Raw genomic sequence first — 16,456 nt, 5'->3', positions numbered from 1 at the left:
TTATAATTCATTTTAACTTGTAGTATGCCAAGAACGTGGAGCGTCATTTATGAAATATTCCCGCAAGGGAGCTAATTGACAACAAAACTGGACTTGCCTCGGCATTTATGAGTCGGGATCAGCACAAGTTCAAGACAATGTCCCCTCTGGGTGTAGGAGGGTACAGTTGGGTGTAGGTTAGGAAAGTGTTCACGATAACACATCAGATTAGTCTTTAGTCTACTTGTGGTAGGTTTCTGACACGTCTATAGGACTTATGGATAGTAGAATAGAAAGTACATGCATTTCAGCTTATTTAAACAATTGTTCATAACATGCCACATTTGGTCTACTTTATCTTGAAATTCCCAGGGGCACTGGTGACAAAATCTAAGGCGCTGCAATTCGCTGTGCAGAGTTGCCTACCTTGGACCATATGTTTGTGGGTTCGAATCCTGGTTTGCCCGATTATGTTTCTAGTTTTGTCACCACCATACCCATATCCGTGGGTTTCACCAAAGGGACATTCTACACTTCGGTCTTTTCCCCCACATTAAGCAGACACAGCGTGGTATAACTGGAATACTATTAAAAGCGGTGTTAAACCTTTCTCACTCACATACATTTCCCGATATTTTGTTGGTTGTACAGTGTCAGTTTTCTTTAAACCCTAAAATGCATGGATTTTCAAGAACGTGTACAGCAATAATTGGAAGCAAGGAAATGACTCTGGTTGGCTCGACGAACATATGGCCTGGCCGTGGAAAGACCATGTTAATAAAATTCAGTATGTAAGGGAGGTAAACACCTCGTAGTCATCAACATGGTGTAAGAGTGAGTGAGTGAGTGAGTGAGTGAGTGAGTTGGGTTTAACGCCGCTTTTAACAGTATTCCAGTTATTTCCCGGCGTGTCAGCTTAATGTGGGAGGAAAGCCCGAAGTGATGCAGGTCTAAGACGTTTACCACTTCGGTGAAACCCACGACCACGGGTATGGTGCTAACATACCTAGAAACATAATCGGGGCGGACCGGGATTCGAACCAACAATCATAGGTTTCTGGCGTGCCCAAGGGACACAACACTGCAGAGCTAAACGCGCGCCTTAGACGACTGGGCCCCCGTGCACCCCTGGTGTACGATGTAAAACAGGGAATGAATTGAAACCAGTATTGTTCATATTTTTTTTAATCATCTCTGTGTTGATTAAACATTTTGGGAAAATTACTTTGTTGTAAATTGAATTTGTTTGCCGTTTCAATAAAGACATGGCCATTTGCTGCCACTTTGTTCATGCCTCTTATCAAAGCTTTCTTGCATCCTTTGTTATCTGTGCAAGGTTTATTTTGGTACTCATTATTAGTTTTCTAAAATTGAACTTTGTGAGAGAGAAAATAGGAGAACAATGATCTCAGAAAATGTAAATGCTGCTAACAAATTGTATTGTCTGGTATTTATGATAGAAGTGTATATGGTCTGTCCATCCACTGTGCCTGTGATTCTTCTCTCAATGCCACCAACATTTCACATTTGTGTATATTCACATCACATCATGATATCTTAATCTGACTTCAGTTTCAATAAACTGTTTTTGAATCCATGTTTTTCTCCATGTAAATCTGTATCGCATGTGAGTGTGTTTTCAGCAGTCAGCAAAGGGCATCATACATTACAACCCAAATCTGACCCACCTGGCTACAAAACAGGTGAGTGAGTGGATGGAGTTTTACCCATCAGAAACTCATGCTATGTCATCCTGGAAAGTCTAGGCCATGCATGCTAATCAAAGTCAGAGCCAGACATGCTAATCAAGCTTGGGCCGGTGCTTGCTAGATGCTATTCGAGGGGGGTAGGGGCTGAGATTATATCGAAAAAATAAACTGTACCCAAATAGTAAGTAATTATGCACCCTTAGACTTTTGAAAAACAAAATTGCCTGTCACAAGAATTACACCGTTGTAAGGTGTTTTTCCAAAAGAAAAAGTAAAATTAAGAAATATGTGTGGCTGTAGCTAATGAAGGTCTGATGGGCTTGGAGTCTGTACAAGGGGTCTGAGTGGGTATCCATGTTTAACGGTGACATGGTATCTCAATGGGTTAGCATAATGTAAGTGCACTAGCAGACTCTCTCTCTCTCTCTCTCTCTCTCTCTCTCTCTCTCTCTCTCTCTTTCTCTCCCTCTCACACTCACACACACATACACACAAATTTTTATCAGGTGAAACAAACACTGTTATCAAACAAACAAAGACCACACAACACTATACATAATGAGATCAGCATGTTTATATACATGAAATATACAACTTGTAAACAACACTGTCGCCACGTATTTCATAAAACATCTCACTGCTGGTACCACAGTTGTCATGGTGACTAATACATACAATTCCATGATATTTATATTTTCACAGTGAACATACAAGAATGATGAGATACATATTATATATTTGATACAGCCACAATATACAGCAGGCTGCTGGCAGTATAATCCACCTCCTCTCAGTTTCAGCACTATAAAAACCCTTACCAAAGTAGTCAGGCCAGTTATGGTGTAAAGAGTTATCCCCCTTGAGTGATTCTTCATTCAACACTAAACATTTTTACATAGCCTGACTTTTATTTGTTGTCGAATCTCACTCATTGTTAACATCGTCAGTATTCACAGTCTTGTACACACTACTTTCCTCAATCACCTGTGAACACATACAGCCACTATCTGATGTAGTAGTGACGTGTGTTTTTAGTAAGCTAATGGAATCAGGCCGTTCATGGGCAACAAATAAGACTCTTCCATTGCCTAATATTCAGGCAGTGCGCAGAGCAGACTGAGGATTAGCACCAGTGTTACACACGCTGTCAAGGAAAACAACAATAGTGTTTGTGTGATGTAACCACGTGCTGGCTTCGCTCTTACAGGTACCAGGCTGTTGCTCAACTCATTGGTTACAGGTAGCGACAAACAGCAAAGAGGTCCATGTATTCACAGGTGACGAAATATAACACGTCAAGTATTGATGATTGTTCAAACCTTTATCACAATGTCTGAAACTATGTCACTTTGATTTTGTAATTTTATTGAAAATACACTTTGATTGTTTCCATTGTACATGTTGTATTGTTATAAAAATATAGATAAAAAGAATTGTGTCAGTAAGTCCCTTCTTGAAAGCAAGTTAAAATCTAACGCTGAATCAGGACTATCACAGCCATGTAGTTAGGAGTTCTGTAGTGGCTAGTTAAATGACAAATGGTATATTTTCACCAGTGATGTCAATATGATAAATTAAAATCAAGAACAATCTTATCAGTATGATTTGGTTTGTTTTTTTAGTAACATTCACTCAGCAATATTCTCACTATATGACGTTATTCTGAAAATAATCGAATCTGGATCAGACAATCCAGGCATTGATATGGCCATGGATCTACAGAATTTGGATATGATGACATGCATCAACCAAGTCATTACTTGTATGAAGATACCATGGCCCAAGTATATAAATGACTGGAATGAAAGATTGCATGGGGTTTTTTTTCTATCTAGACCCTGTACCACTAAATGACAACTTAACAGTCACAACAAAATGAGTGGAACTAGATTTCTGTATTGTATGGAACTAGTTTGGTGTATTGCACTACTTTGGTGTATTGCAAGTAAAATAGCCTGGTGTATCTAATATCAATAAGGTAAAACTATGATAAACATGACAATACAGAAGCCTTACAAGTAACTGGGTTATTTAGCAACTATACACTGCAACATAAGTCATGTACCACATGATAGGCAAAGGGAGTAGGAAAGCCTAAAGTGGTCGTAGTAACCCCAGGCAATGGAAACATGAAGGGCATACCCAGGATTAGAACCCAGGACATGATACATCCTGGCATGTAAGGGCACAACATAAGCAACCAACAACAAAGGATTGTAACTGTGACCCCGGTGACATGGTGTAACTGCTGACATCAATATTCAAAGAAAATTGTTTCCAAAGTCAGTTATTTAGTCATATGCTGTGAAAATCAGCTCAAATTACAGAATCACTTTGGGCATACAAACGACCAGAGAAGAGCATGGTAGTCAATGCCTGGGAAATATTGAGAATTTGACATGCAATTTGATCACTTATTATATAATATGGCAAGTAGGTGGCAGGTTTAGGATAGTCCATAGTCTTACATTGCACAAGTGTGGCAGAATACATGGTAGAACACACAGTGAATGACATTCTAGTCATATGTACAATATTTAAATTAATGAGTCAATATCCATCTCGTACAAATGCTGATATTATTATATCATATTATTATTATATTATATAGAGTGTTCTGATGTACAAGATGTACTGAGACGTATTAAATGAAGTCCAATGTACTGAGACATGAAATTAAGTTCCATGTACTGAAATCTATGAAATAAAGTCTGATGTAGTGAGACGTATGAAATGAAGCTTGATGTACTGAGGCGAATGAAACATAGCCAGATGTACCGAGATGTATGAAATGAAATTCGATGTACTAACATGTAGGAAAATTTATCCGATGTACTGATGTTGGAAATGAAATTCGATGTACTGAGGAAATATTACCTGATGTACTGACTCAGTACTACTGAGACATAGGAAATACGTAGTCTGAAGTACTGATGTGCATATGACATGAAGGCTGATGTGCATGAAATGTAGACCAATGTGGATTAAAATAAGCCGATCTAAAGATGACTTGCATAAAACTTGTATTACAATATACACTGACCACTGAACAGTTACAGCACTGATAGCACTAAAGAATTTGTGACACAATGCAACCAGTAAACTGTCAATCAAGTTTAGAATCAGAAACTACCAATATGTATGAAGGATGAGACAAGTACAACATTACAAACAGGTTGTATATCCCCAACACCAAACCTCTGCCTCTTTCTAAAATAGCAATGAAACCAAGGCAACACTGTTCCATTATTCCATGAACACTGTAACCATGACTGTATGGTGCTGTATAACACCTCTTGAAAACAGTTATTATGCAGGGATATCACACTATCAGAACAATGCTACGGTTGCCATTGCCTTTCAACATTTCTTTAATATCACTGACCAGCATTAAAATTCTGATTATGCGTTCTGAATCTAAAACATAATTCTACAACAGTTTCCATATACTATACTTATACATCTTGCCTAGATAGTATGAAGTCTTTGTCCAAAGTTGATTGATGAAATAGATTGAATTGTTGCTTGAAGCCAAGACATGTTTGTGTTAGGTGTACATGATTAAAAGCTGAATCAAATCTCTGGGAAATTATGGTATGATTGTGATTATCCTGTTTGTATTGATGTCATCATGAAATCCAGCCATCAGCACCAAGCAGCCTTCACTGTCCACACATTCAAAGTTGCTTATAGTTATACATTCCAAATAAATGTTCTGAGAACACATCAATGGCAACATAGCATTAACACTCTTGGCAGTTCTTTTCCTGAAACGATGTGACAAAGGGTTTTTCATTTTGTCGTTAGTGACTCATGACGAAGACAATCATCTATGCCTGCCTTTGCCCGTTCTGGTTGGACAGGATTAGTCAGTTTACGAAGGCCCAAGTTAGCCTAACTCTGGCTCCTGAATCAAGTATGTCACTCTGTCTCCCAACTCCACTTCATCCCAGACAGCTCTCTCCCCATGGTCTGCAGTCTACTACAGCTTCACAGACCATCAGACCCCAGCCTAGAATGCAGCTACTGCACAGCTGCACTGTTCCAAGTCACATTCAGTACAAACAGCTGTTCCAAGCACATTCAGTACAGACAGCTGTTCCAAGCACATTCAGTACAGACAGCTGTTCCAAGCACATTCAGTACAGACAGCTGTTCCAAGTCACATTCAGTACAGACAGCTGTTCCAAGTCACATTCAGTACAGACAGCTGTTCCAAGTCACATTCAGTACAGACAGCTGTTCCAAGTCACATTCAGTACAGACAGCTGTTCCAAGTCACATTCAGTACAGACAGCTGTTTTGATTATGGATTAGTCAGCTAAATCTGCTGCGTCTCAGCCTCAAGAGTATCAACTGCACTTGTTGCCACTGCAGCACATCTGCTGCACAACTGTAAGTGCACAACTGCACAAGTGGAAGACTTGCTTTTCTTTGGTGAAGGCTGTTTGTGGGAAATCTCAGAAATGCTTGAACTCCTCATAATGATGTCATGTTCAACAACTCCGCATCGCTACTGTCAAGAACTACACCTCCTCTTTGGTTGCATGTTGGATAAAACATTCCTCAGTAGAACAATTGTTCTATCACTGTCCATTGTTCTACACCCTTTACATAATATTATTTTTGATGAAAATATACAATCATACATATCTGAAATATTTTTGGTGATTCGTTGAATATAATCTGCATTGAATTCCCCCAAAAAAGCACACATGAAGTAACACTCTGAAGTGATAAAATGATCTGCTTCGCTGTGTTTGAAACCAGGTAATGATTGACATGATCATGTTCTGTACGAGGGAATGTCCTCCTATACACTTAGTGTATTCCTCGTCTGTCTGCAGTGGAGAACATAAGACATGTTCCACAAGACAACCACTACAGCACTACAGCTATCCTACATCTGAAAGCCATCAGCTGCAGGGCCCACTTGCACAAAGTGACCTTAGCACTATGACTATCATAAGTCTATATTCAATTTTTGGGAGTTAGGATCACAGCACTAAGATTGCTTTGTGCAAGTGGACCCAGGATTGCTTCGTGGAAGGTTGTTTATTCCATTCTCTTCAACAGAGACAGATGCTGTTATGAAAGAGTTGTCTCCCTTCCACAATGCCCAATATGTTACGTCCGTAATACCCCTTCCATGCTATACACTTGCAACACTAAGTCTTGAGGCAGTATGTCTCAAACAGCACCCTGTAATACCTCTGTGATTAGATACCCCACCGTCCACAGCCTCATATATATTTGAAGCACTTCTGTTTATCATGCGGCAGTCGAGTCTTGAACAGCACAGAATCGACCCTGTACTGCGTGTACAGCAGGGGCATGTAGCCGTACACCTTCACGAAGAAGTTGATGCACTTGTGTCGCTCCTGGAAGTGGGAATCATTGCTGGACAGAGTCTGTGGACAGCCCGGACACCTGAACGTCCATCGCGATGTCACCTGTGGATTTAGGGGGGGATTATCAGGTTTTATAAATAATAATATAAGTCATATAACCGTGATCTGTAAATAATCAAGTCTGGACCATCTAATCCAGTGATTGGCATCATGAGTATCGATTTATGCAATTGGGATACGATGATATGAATCAAACAAGTCAGCGAGCCTTACCACCTGATCCCATTAGTCATCTCTTACGACTAACATGGATTGCTGAAGATCTATTCTAACCCGGATCTTCATGGGTCTCAAGTGTAAAGAACTTGTATACATTTCCTACTACAGACTCCGTAATTGCATGCTCATATTCCAATAGTCCATTTCAAACTTCCCTCATTTGACATAAATAAACTTAAATAAATCTGAACTTCTTGTTTTTGTTCAAATTTGTCTCCTGTAAACTTGTTGTTAGGACTACTTGAGACTGAAATACTTCAAACCACAGGTTGATTGATCGGTAGTTACTTGACATTACAATAGCAACAGTCTGTGAAACTATCTATTTTGTTTTACCGAGCAAATATAATTTTTCTAGCATTTCCCACAGTACTTTAGGGATTCAAGTTTGCAATGGGCTTCTGTGAACCACTTGGAAGCATGAGAAAAATAGAAGATATATCTTAACATAGAACCCTGAATAAGTCTACAGTTACAAAACAGACCACTAATACAGTGGAGACTGTTAGCACAGCACTGGTTCCTACCTTTATTGGAGGTTTGCGAGTGATGTGGGACACGAGGAAGTTCATGGCTATGTCTTCACAGTTGGTGTACTCGTCCACTTTGTCTCGGATAGCGGCTGGCATCACATAGCTGTACAGGTACGAGTAGTACTGGAACACCGACAAGTCACTCATGGAACATCACGTATCATCAACAAACTAAAAGATACTAGTACAGACCATTGCATTGTCTGCATCAGAGACAGATGCTGTTATGAATTACAGAGTTTTCTCCCCTTCCACTTGTTAAACAATTTCATCCTATTAAACGTGCAACATTTTGTCTTGATGCACAGATTAAAGTACAATACAAAACTGTTTTGGAGGTCAATGTCTGTTACTACTGCTCAAGTTCCATTTATCATTCCATCATTTAACTTTGGATGAAAGGGTCACCTTCCTTGACATTCCTTTCTCCAAATATGTCAATTTGTTTCAAATATGCATATGGAAATAATTTGTGTCCATGAAACACTCTGTGCATAACTCTTCTGCTCTTGTAGAATCTCACTGGTCGCATATTACAATACATTTGTCAAGATCATGCAGGTAAACATTTATCCTGGGAGGAAAATCCACATTAGTGTTAAAATCAATGGAGGGTTTTAGAAAATGTCAGAAATTGAGAATGCCTGAAGATTCAAACACTACAGAAGTGACACCCCAAGACTCCCGAACATTCATTACTACAAAATAAGATCTTGATCCCATGTCAAAGAAGTACTGCATGTAAGTTCTGACAGTGTTTGTTTGTTGGTACCTTGTGGAAGAAGGCCGCGCCGGTGAGGACCATGGACAGCTCGCAGGAGTAGTTGGAGTTGTACAGCCAGGACTGGTGCTTCAAGTCCCATGCATGAAACCGGCCCGGGAAGCCCACAATTCGCTCTCGCTCCTCACGCCACACTCTATAGGGAAGTAGCAAGTGAAACATCATCCAGTCACATTATATATTTTCCCACCCTGATCACATTGAAACAGCATCTTTTTTATCACTTGGTTTACAAGTTTTTCTTCCAAAACCATACTTTTTAAAAAAAACATTATGAGACATGTTTCCTCAGTGATTTCTGAAGAGAACTGTGGCAGTTAAAAATATAAAGGAGGCTTACTTCAGTTCCTGTATTAACCTACTTTGAAGTTTAGTTGCATTCTGAAGTTAATTAACAGTCTTAACAGGAAGGAAAATATTACTCAAAATTTGAATTTCATGCAACATATGAGAAATTTTGAATTGTCTGATTAAAAAACTGAGTATAGCAAAACATGTGTAATCATCAGTACAAGACTAACATCATAAACAGCAACAATGGAAAACTTTATCTTTCAACTCTAATCTGTTCATACAGGAAATACTGTAATCTGCTCAACCAAGCATCAAGGATGAAACTAAAGATATTATCAATGGAATCATTTTCTCAATTTGGCTCCAAAGAGTAACTGACCACATTCTCACTGTGAACATCCTATCATCATTTTCAACATCAGATGCAATCTCACCTGAATCCAAATATGATTTCATCATGTCGAAGATGTGCATCATCATCAATACTGAGAATCGCCTCCGTCTCGATGGAATCGTAGGGCAAGAATCGGTTGTTCAAGCTGTTCTTGAATGTCTTGACAATCTGAAAACATATATTATCTACATAGAAAATAATAGAGAAAAGAAACTCATAATGAGGCGAGGCAAGGCTCGACAAATACGCCAGCCAACAAATCTCAGTTAGATCATGCTTCACTCTGATACGTTACTACTCTGTGTGAAGATCTGTGAACACCTCCAGCATCCTCCAACCTGTGAACCACCCTGCCCTCAATGGCATCATAGGACACCTCCATAACATCTCAACAGATGCACTTCCAACACTGACAACTGCATATCATACCATAGTTGGCCATGGTAATGCATCAAGCATTGGGCTAGTTGTATTCAAAGATGGCATGGAGATTCTATTCTTTACTACACACAATGGCTCGTGTCCATTTCATCCAAGTCAAGCACTTTGAGGAGGTCTAAGGAGTGCATTACTACCCGTAATTAAGCAAGTACCCTGTTTCACTACCTCCATTGGCTGGCAATAAGTCACCTTCACTCAGTATCATAAGGCCACACAATTTATATTTATAGTTTCAAAGGCCCACTGCCCCTACTGATAAGCAACTGGTCTAAGAAATAAATCAAACCTGAATATATTCATATTTTTACATATAATGGGTGGGTTTCTCGCCAGGATAAAGCCATGGATAAAAACAATGTCCGTTGGGGTCATATGCCCATAGAGATGCAAATATCAAAGGTTCAGTAGGGACTACTTTCAGTGTTTACAAACAAACATGGTGTCGCCTTTGTCATTCAGTGATCGAGTCCGAATTAACCATCTGGAATCTGGTGATTACAGGGTTAGAACTAAACTTTAAAGCTTTATTAGCCCGAGTAAGGATAAAATGCCCTTGTAATGTCAAAACAATGGGGAAATTTGTACTAGCCGAGGGAATTTGTACTAGCCCCGGGCTAGCGGGCAAGTGTTCATTTTTAACCCTGTATAAACTACTGGGATAATTGTTATCATTATCAAAAGAATAGTAAGGCATTTTACAAGTTTTGGCAGCTTTGGTGATATAAATTGCAAAACAATTTAGCGAGGATGCTGGCCTAGTGGGGTCAGTTTCCATATCTGTTCTTGTGACCTCTGCTTGGAACCTTTTCTCCAAATTAAAACAGTTGGATTTGACCGAAACATGTCCAAATTGTTACCGTGTGTCGTTTTGTCACTGTGCGAACATCTGAACTGCACTTCATAACATTATGACAGGACAGGCAAACTCTAACACAAACGTGATGTCTCATAGACTAGGGTTAAGAGAAGCTTCTCTTTGATAAAGGGCAGTAACTCTAGCGGAGAGACCGATTTGTAGACACATGTTGATTTCATTTTATCAGACAATAACCAGAGTGACCTCCCTTAACTCCCAAACAGCTTCGATCCTAGCATCCTAGGAAATGGTGGAAATGTTAAAATTGACATCATGTTGAATAAATACAGGAAAATTGCATTTTGGTAAAGTGAAGGCAATGTTAACTATTTCAATAGTTAAAATTACCAAATAGTCACCTTAGAGTGAGTGAGTGCGTGAGTGAGTTGGGTTTTACGCCGCTTTTAACAGTATTCCAGTTAAGCGTGTCAGCTGAATGTGGGAGGAAAGCCTGAAGTGATGCAGGTCTCGGACGTTTACCACTTCAGTGAAACCCACAAGCACGGGGCCACCCGTGCCCCTAGTCACCCTCAACATTCATATCAATAAGCATATTCTAACACATAAATCTTTACATTTTCAATATGTACACGTCGCCATAAATATATAATGATATACAGTCTTCAACTATGTAGAGCAAATTAATAAGGGTTCTAAAGAACATATTTCCTGATGATTTGCACACTTGAGAAACAGAAAACATCTATCCCATGTACATCAGGAAACGATCATCATAATCATTAGCACATGTACTTAGATGTTCAGAAATAAGCTACACGCACTTGTTCTCTGAAGCACAAATAGATCAACATTACCACTTTTTCTGTACTATTTGCCAAGATAAACAGGATTCTGAAGAAATGTCAAAAATGATTTTTCATTAAAACGAAGAATAGTTGAACCAAAGGGCTGATATAGTTGGAGGGAAAAAAAAGGAATATATACTACCCGGTATTTAAAGAAATCAAACAACACTTGACTCTTTCATATTACTATAGTTAATCTGCCAGAATCTGTTTTCTTTAACTTCTTTTGAGTAGTATATTTGGGGATTGTTTTGAGTGTTCAGAACCTGTATTGGAAGTGTGCGTACTGCCTGAATGACACTAGTGAACTATGCTCCATGTAACCAGACCCTGTACAAGTACCTACAACAAGCCATCAGGAAATCATTATCCCCAAGTGAAACAATTAAGCGCAACTAAACTTTGAAGTAATCAAAATGTTGAGATATAGTTACAAAGGTATTTTGAGAGCATTGCACAATGTACATATGATATCCATCAAATATAATCATGTTGATCCTCATAATCCACATGCTAAGAGTCCTGAAGAGCCACACCTCCTGTAGGGGATTGTCTCAAAGTTCAAATTATCATTTTGAGCAAAACTAATTTAGAATGAAATTAATAACAAAAATTGCTATCATTATATAACCAAAAACATTGCTTTGTTCCATGAAGTCTACTTTTAATATGATTCATGATCATAACATGAATGATGTTAATTATGACTAGCAAAAAACATATGAAAGATTTTTGAACCAGTCCCTTCATATTTGGTGCATTGAAACCTGTTTAGATATTTCAAACAAACTGTGAGATATTTCTGCACTTACTTCCTTTAACTTTATGGCAGGAAATCATTTCCTGTTGCAGAGATTTACTGTTCCCTGTTGACTGATGGAAATTCCCACATAAGGAAACTAATTACATAAAATGAAAAATACATTTTACAAAAGGCCAGAAAATAAACACAATATCCACCAGCATATTTGTCTTGAAGCACTGATGATATACAAACTACTGTATGGGTGGATCAGTGGCTGGTTTTGAGTGGATGTGTTTTTTCATGTAGGGTGGGATTGGGGGGGGGGGGGGAGGAGGGTGCATGAGTAGGTATTAGGTGGGTGGTTTGGTTGGTTGGTTGGTTGGGTGCACAGTGAGGTGGTTGGATGTATGGTAGGTAGGTTGGTGGGAGGGTGGGTGGTTGAATTGGTGGGAGGTTATGTGGGTTTGGGGTTGTTATTTTTTTAAGAGGGATGGAAAGTGTTGGGTTTGACGCCTCTTTGCACACTTTTTAAAAGTTGACATTGACAAAACCTACCAGCACAGTCAGGATGGTGACCAAGGATTCAGTTTGTTAAAATCTGGAATTCAAACAGAAAATATCTGAATCCTGACAAAGAATTCAAATTAAAAAAATGACAGCCTGAACCTACCTCAAGGGGCACATGGATGTCAGGCCAGCGCAGTTCCGGAGATGGTGGGATGGGGTTGTTCCAGACCACTATCACCTTGTTGAGGAAAGGAAGACCCTTCAGTCTCTGCAGAGCCTTGATGAGGACTGCCTCCCTTTCGTATGTCAGCATCACAACTGGAGGAACATAATGTCAGATATATCTTAGAAGTGAGTGAGTGAGTGAGTTGAGTTTAACACCGCTTTTAACAATATTCTAGTTATATCACGGCGAGTCAGCTTAATGTGGGAGGAAACCCGAAGTGATGCAGGTCTCAGACGTTTACCACTTCGGTGAAACCCACGAGCATGGGTATGGTGCTGACAAACCTAGAAACATAATTGGGGCGAACCGGGATTCGAACCCACAATCATAGGTTTCTGGCTTGCCCAAGGGACACAACTCTGCACAGCGAATCATGGCGCCTTAGACGACTGGGCCACCTGTGCCCCCTATATCTTAGAAGAATATAACTAGAGCACAGACTGCAACCTGTGCAAGTTGGTTGGTTGGTTTGTTGTTTAACGCTGCACTCGGCAACATTCCAGCTATATGACGGCGGTCTGTAAATAATCGAGGATGGACCAGACAATCCAGTGATTAATATCATGAGCATCGATCCATGCAATTGGGATCGATGACATGCATCAACCAAGTCAGCGAGCCTGACCACCCGACAAGCATAGTCGCCTTTTACGGCAAGCATGGGTTGCTGAAGGCCTATTCTACCCCGGAATCTTCACGGGTCTCAACCTGTGCAAGGGTACCAGGGAAGTGAAATACTGGATTTATTCGAGTGAAAAACAATTTTCATGAGTGCCTTTTCTACGACAGACATGATCCACCATCTTGTCATCACAGAGTAGGCAGCAATAGAAACTGTTTTAGTCTACTAGTCCTTATAATGATAACAAATAGCCAAACCCTTAACAATGGCAAATTTTTACTAGTCCTTATGATACCTTTACTATTGGCAGTTTGGCAAGGACTATAGGACTAGTGCCAATTTCTAATGCTGGTAGGTCTCAGAGAATACCAGTATGATCATGACTGTACCTAACATTGCAGGGAACATAACTTGTATATTAAACGTGTTGATTAAACAGAGAAACCTACCATAACCCACTGTGGACTAAAGTTTTCCTAGACTGAATGTTTAGTCTTCTTATTTGTCCCTACTAAATACAAAGGTAAGTCTGTTTGAACATGTTGCATGTAATTCCAGCTGAGCTAAAGCAGATGCTAATCTGAGACATAGGTGATTGTCACGGGAAGGAGTTTTGCCACTTTACATGCAGAAGTATTCGAACCTGTTACCTGATCTTATCTTCAGAAATACACCAAACTTTGCAACCTGATGTCATAGAAAGACTGGAATGCACAGTCCCATACTGTTCTAAGTACCTAAAGTAACTTGTAAAGCATGAAAGAGCAAACATCATAGTGAACACTCATGCTTTAATATTTTCGAAAATGTGCTGCCTATTAGAGAAAAAAAACATTTGAAGTTTAGTTTAAGTCACCTTCTGATAGAATTACCTCATAGACGTCTTTAAAATTTGACTTGTCATAATTATTTAATGGATGTATTTATTTTCATGTTGATTTTCTGTAGCTGTGGTCGTAAATTACCCCAGCACTAGGTCTGAGTTCCACATGTACACAGAGCAAGCTGTTGAAAAACACAGCCCAGCTGGAGAACACAGCGATATGGCCATAAACCAGTTCCATATTGAGAAGTGCAAGGTATCTGGGGAATGAAAACAGGCCCTCGTCCGCGTGCTATGTACATAGTGTCAGATGGAGGCCGCCCCACCAGGGGGCGCACTCACAGGAATAACATCACAAAAAAGTTGTATTTATTCAAATATTTTTTCTTCATTTCTTCCTGATTGCACTTGATCAAATGGCAGTATGAGATTTAACTGTACAATTTCATGAGGTATTGCCTGAGGTTGTTTACAAGAAACCATGAACCAATATCAGGGTGAAGGAACAAAGGACCAGTGTACTGTTATGTATAAACAAACATATAGTCTATGAAATCTTTTATTACATAATAAATTTCCTCTAAAAAAAATGTGCTGACGCTGATGTAGAAAAGTAGAGGCTGGACTTGTTTTTTATTTTTAGACTTTAGGTTTCACATATCATTGTTGTCACAAATAACTAATTGTATAGTTTCGTTCATGTGAATAAACATATTGTATTGTATTGTATTGTATTGTATTGTATTGTATTGTATTGTATTGTATTGTATTGTATTGTATTGTATTGTATTGTATTGTATTGTATTGTATTGTATTTCCATCTTCAGCTGACATGGACACTTGATGGAAGCAGTCTTTACATTATACTGGTACTCCAGTGCACATCACAGAAAATGTCCCAACAAAATGGATCTTGTTTTGTAACACAACTGTCAGCTTGTCAGTAAGTTTGGTCAGCAGACATTCCAGAGGTCCTCACCCACTGCCGAGCTGGACACAAGGCAGTATCATATAACCAGAAACAAACAAATCTGGTGCCTCTGCCAGTATAAGAGGAACAAAGCTTGCATAAAAAAACATCTTGTATTGAATTCCCTGGTCAAACTTAACCTGTGGTCTAATGGATTGTGACAGGCACCTGCTGTAAACATGGTAAACAGGACAGAGCTATGTGGTGGAAGAGCTAAGGCTTATTAGATTACTTGATTTTCACATACTTTCTGAGACCTTCACATGTTCAGTGTAAACTGTCTGCATGCTGGTCAGATGTCCATTTCCACCAGCAAAAGTCTAGTAAAAACATATTTCTGACCAGCAAGGTCAGATAATAGCTAATTGTGATACAATAAAAAGAGGTTAATCTGACAATTACTTTGTGATGTTGAAATATCACCAGCATCAAAATAGAGTGATTGAATGTTAAAAATAAGTCAGCCACCAAGTATACTTTAGACCACACTTCAACAACATAAAGTATGACACCTAAAGCATATTGTAATAATGGTAAAGACAGTGTCGTAACACAGTGTTCTGGGAACCTTGATCATGTTGACCCCATTGTAATAGCTGCATCATCTACAGATGCCATCAATCAGCAGTTGTTTACATTCTCCATTCATGACAGGGACCCCTGACTTCCATCCCTGATATTCATCACTGAGGAGGAGGAGCGTCCTGCTGCTGCAGCACCATCAGCAGTCTCAGTGTGTAGTCAATGGTTTGGAATAATGGAAGTCCTAAAACTCCTTCTTCAGACAAAAAAACAGATGCCAACAACTCCAAACATTTGTTCGTGGATAAATCCTGCCACCAATCTCATAAACCTTACCAGAAATGTTACAAATTTTACCACACACTGTCACAATGACATTGTTTAACCTGCTGCCACAAAATACCATGCTAGGCCAAATAAAATATATTCTTGTTTCTCATGACTATTTCAAAATAGACCAAGTAGGGAAAGATGATATTACCGCTGTACTTTTATTATTTCTGAAGGCTACAAATCTATAAAATGAATCTGCTTCGTCTTATGTGTTGTACAGCTCAAAGTATGAAGAGTAGGGCGAGGCCATAGTGAGTGAGTGAGGTTTTACACCGCTTTTAGCAA

At 39.2% G+C, this 16,456-nt stretch overlaps 1 protein-coding gene across 1 annotated transcript in view; it reads right to left on the bottom strand.

Annotated features, from left to right (window-relative positions):
• Positions 1–2,244: 2,244 nt before the first annotated feature.
• LOC124114597 (exostosin-like 3) overlaps positions 2,245–16,456 on the bottom strand; it is a 51,943-nt gene continuing 37,731 nt past the window's right edge. The window contains exons 4-8 of the mRNA XM_046475257.2: positions 12,839–12,993; positions 9,361–9,488; positions 8,624–8,768; positions 7,846–7,974; positions 2,245–7,141 (exon numbers count right to left, since the gene is read on the bottom strand). Coding sequence (XP_046331213.1) covers positions 6,932–7,141; positions 7,846–7,974; positions 8,624–8,768; positions 9,361–9,488; positions 12,839–12,993 — 767 coding nt within the window. The 3' untranslated portion in view covers positions 2,245–6,931. The remainder of the gene's footprint in view (positions 7,142–7,845; positions 7,975–8,623; positions 8,769–9,360; positions 9,489–12,838; positions 12,994–16,456) is intronic.

The sequence above is a fragment of the Haliotis rufescens genome, unplaced genomic scaffold, assembly GCF_023055435.1.
Source record: "Haliotis rufescens isolate VD_foot unplaced genomic scaffold, xgHalRufe1.0.p SCAF_1, whole genome shotgun sequence".
NCBI lineage: Eukaryota > Metazoa > Mollusca > Gastropoda > Lepetellida > Haliotidae > Haliotis > Haliotis rufescens.
The sequence above is the reverse complement of the archived record's forward strand: the minus strand, read 5'-3'. Positions and strand labels throughout refer to the sequence as shown.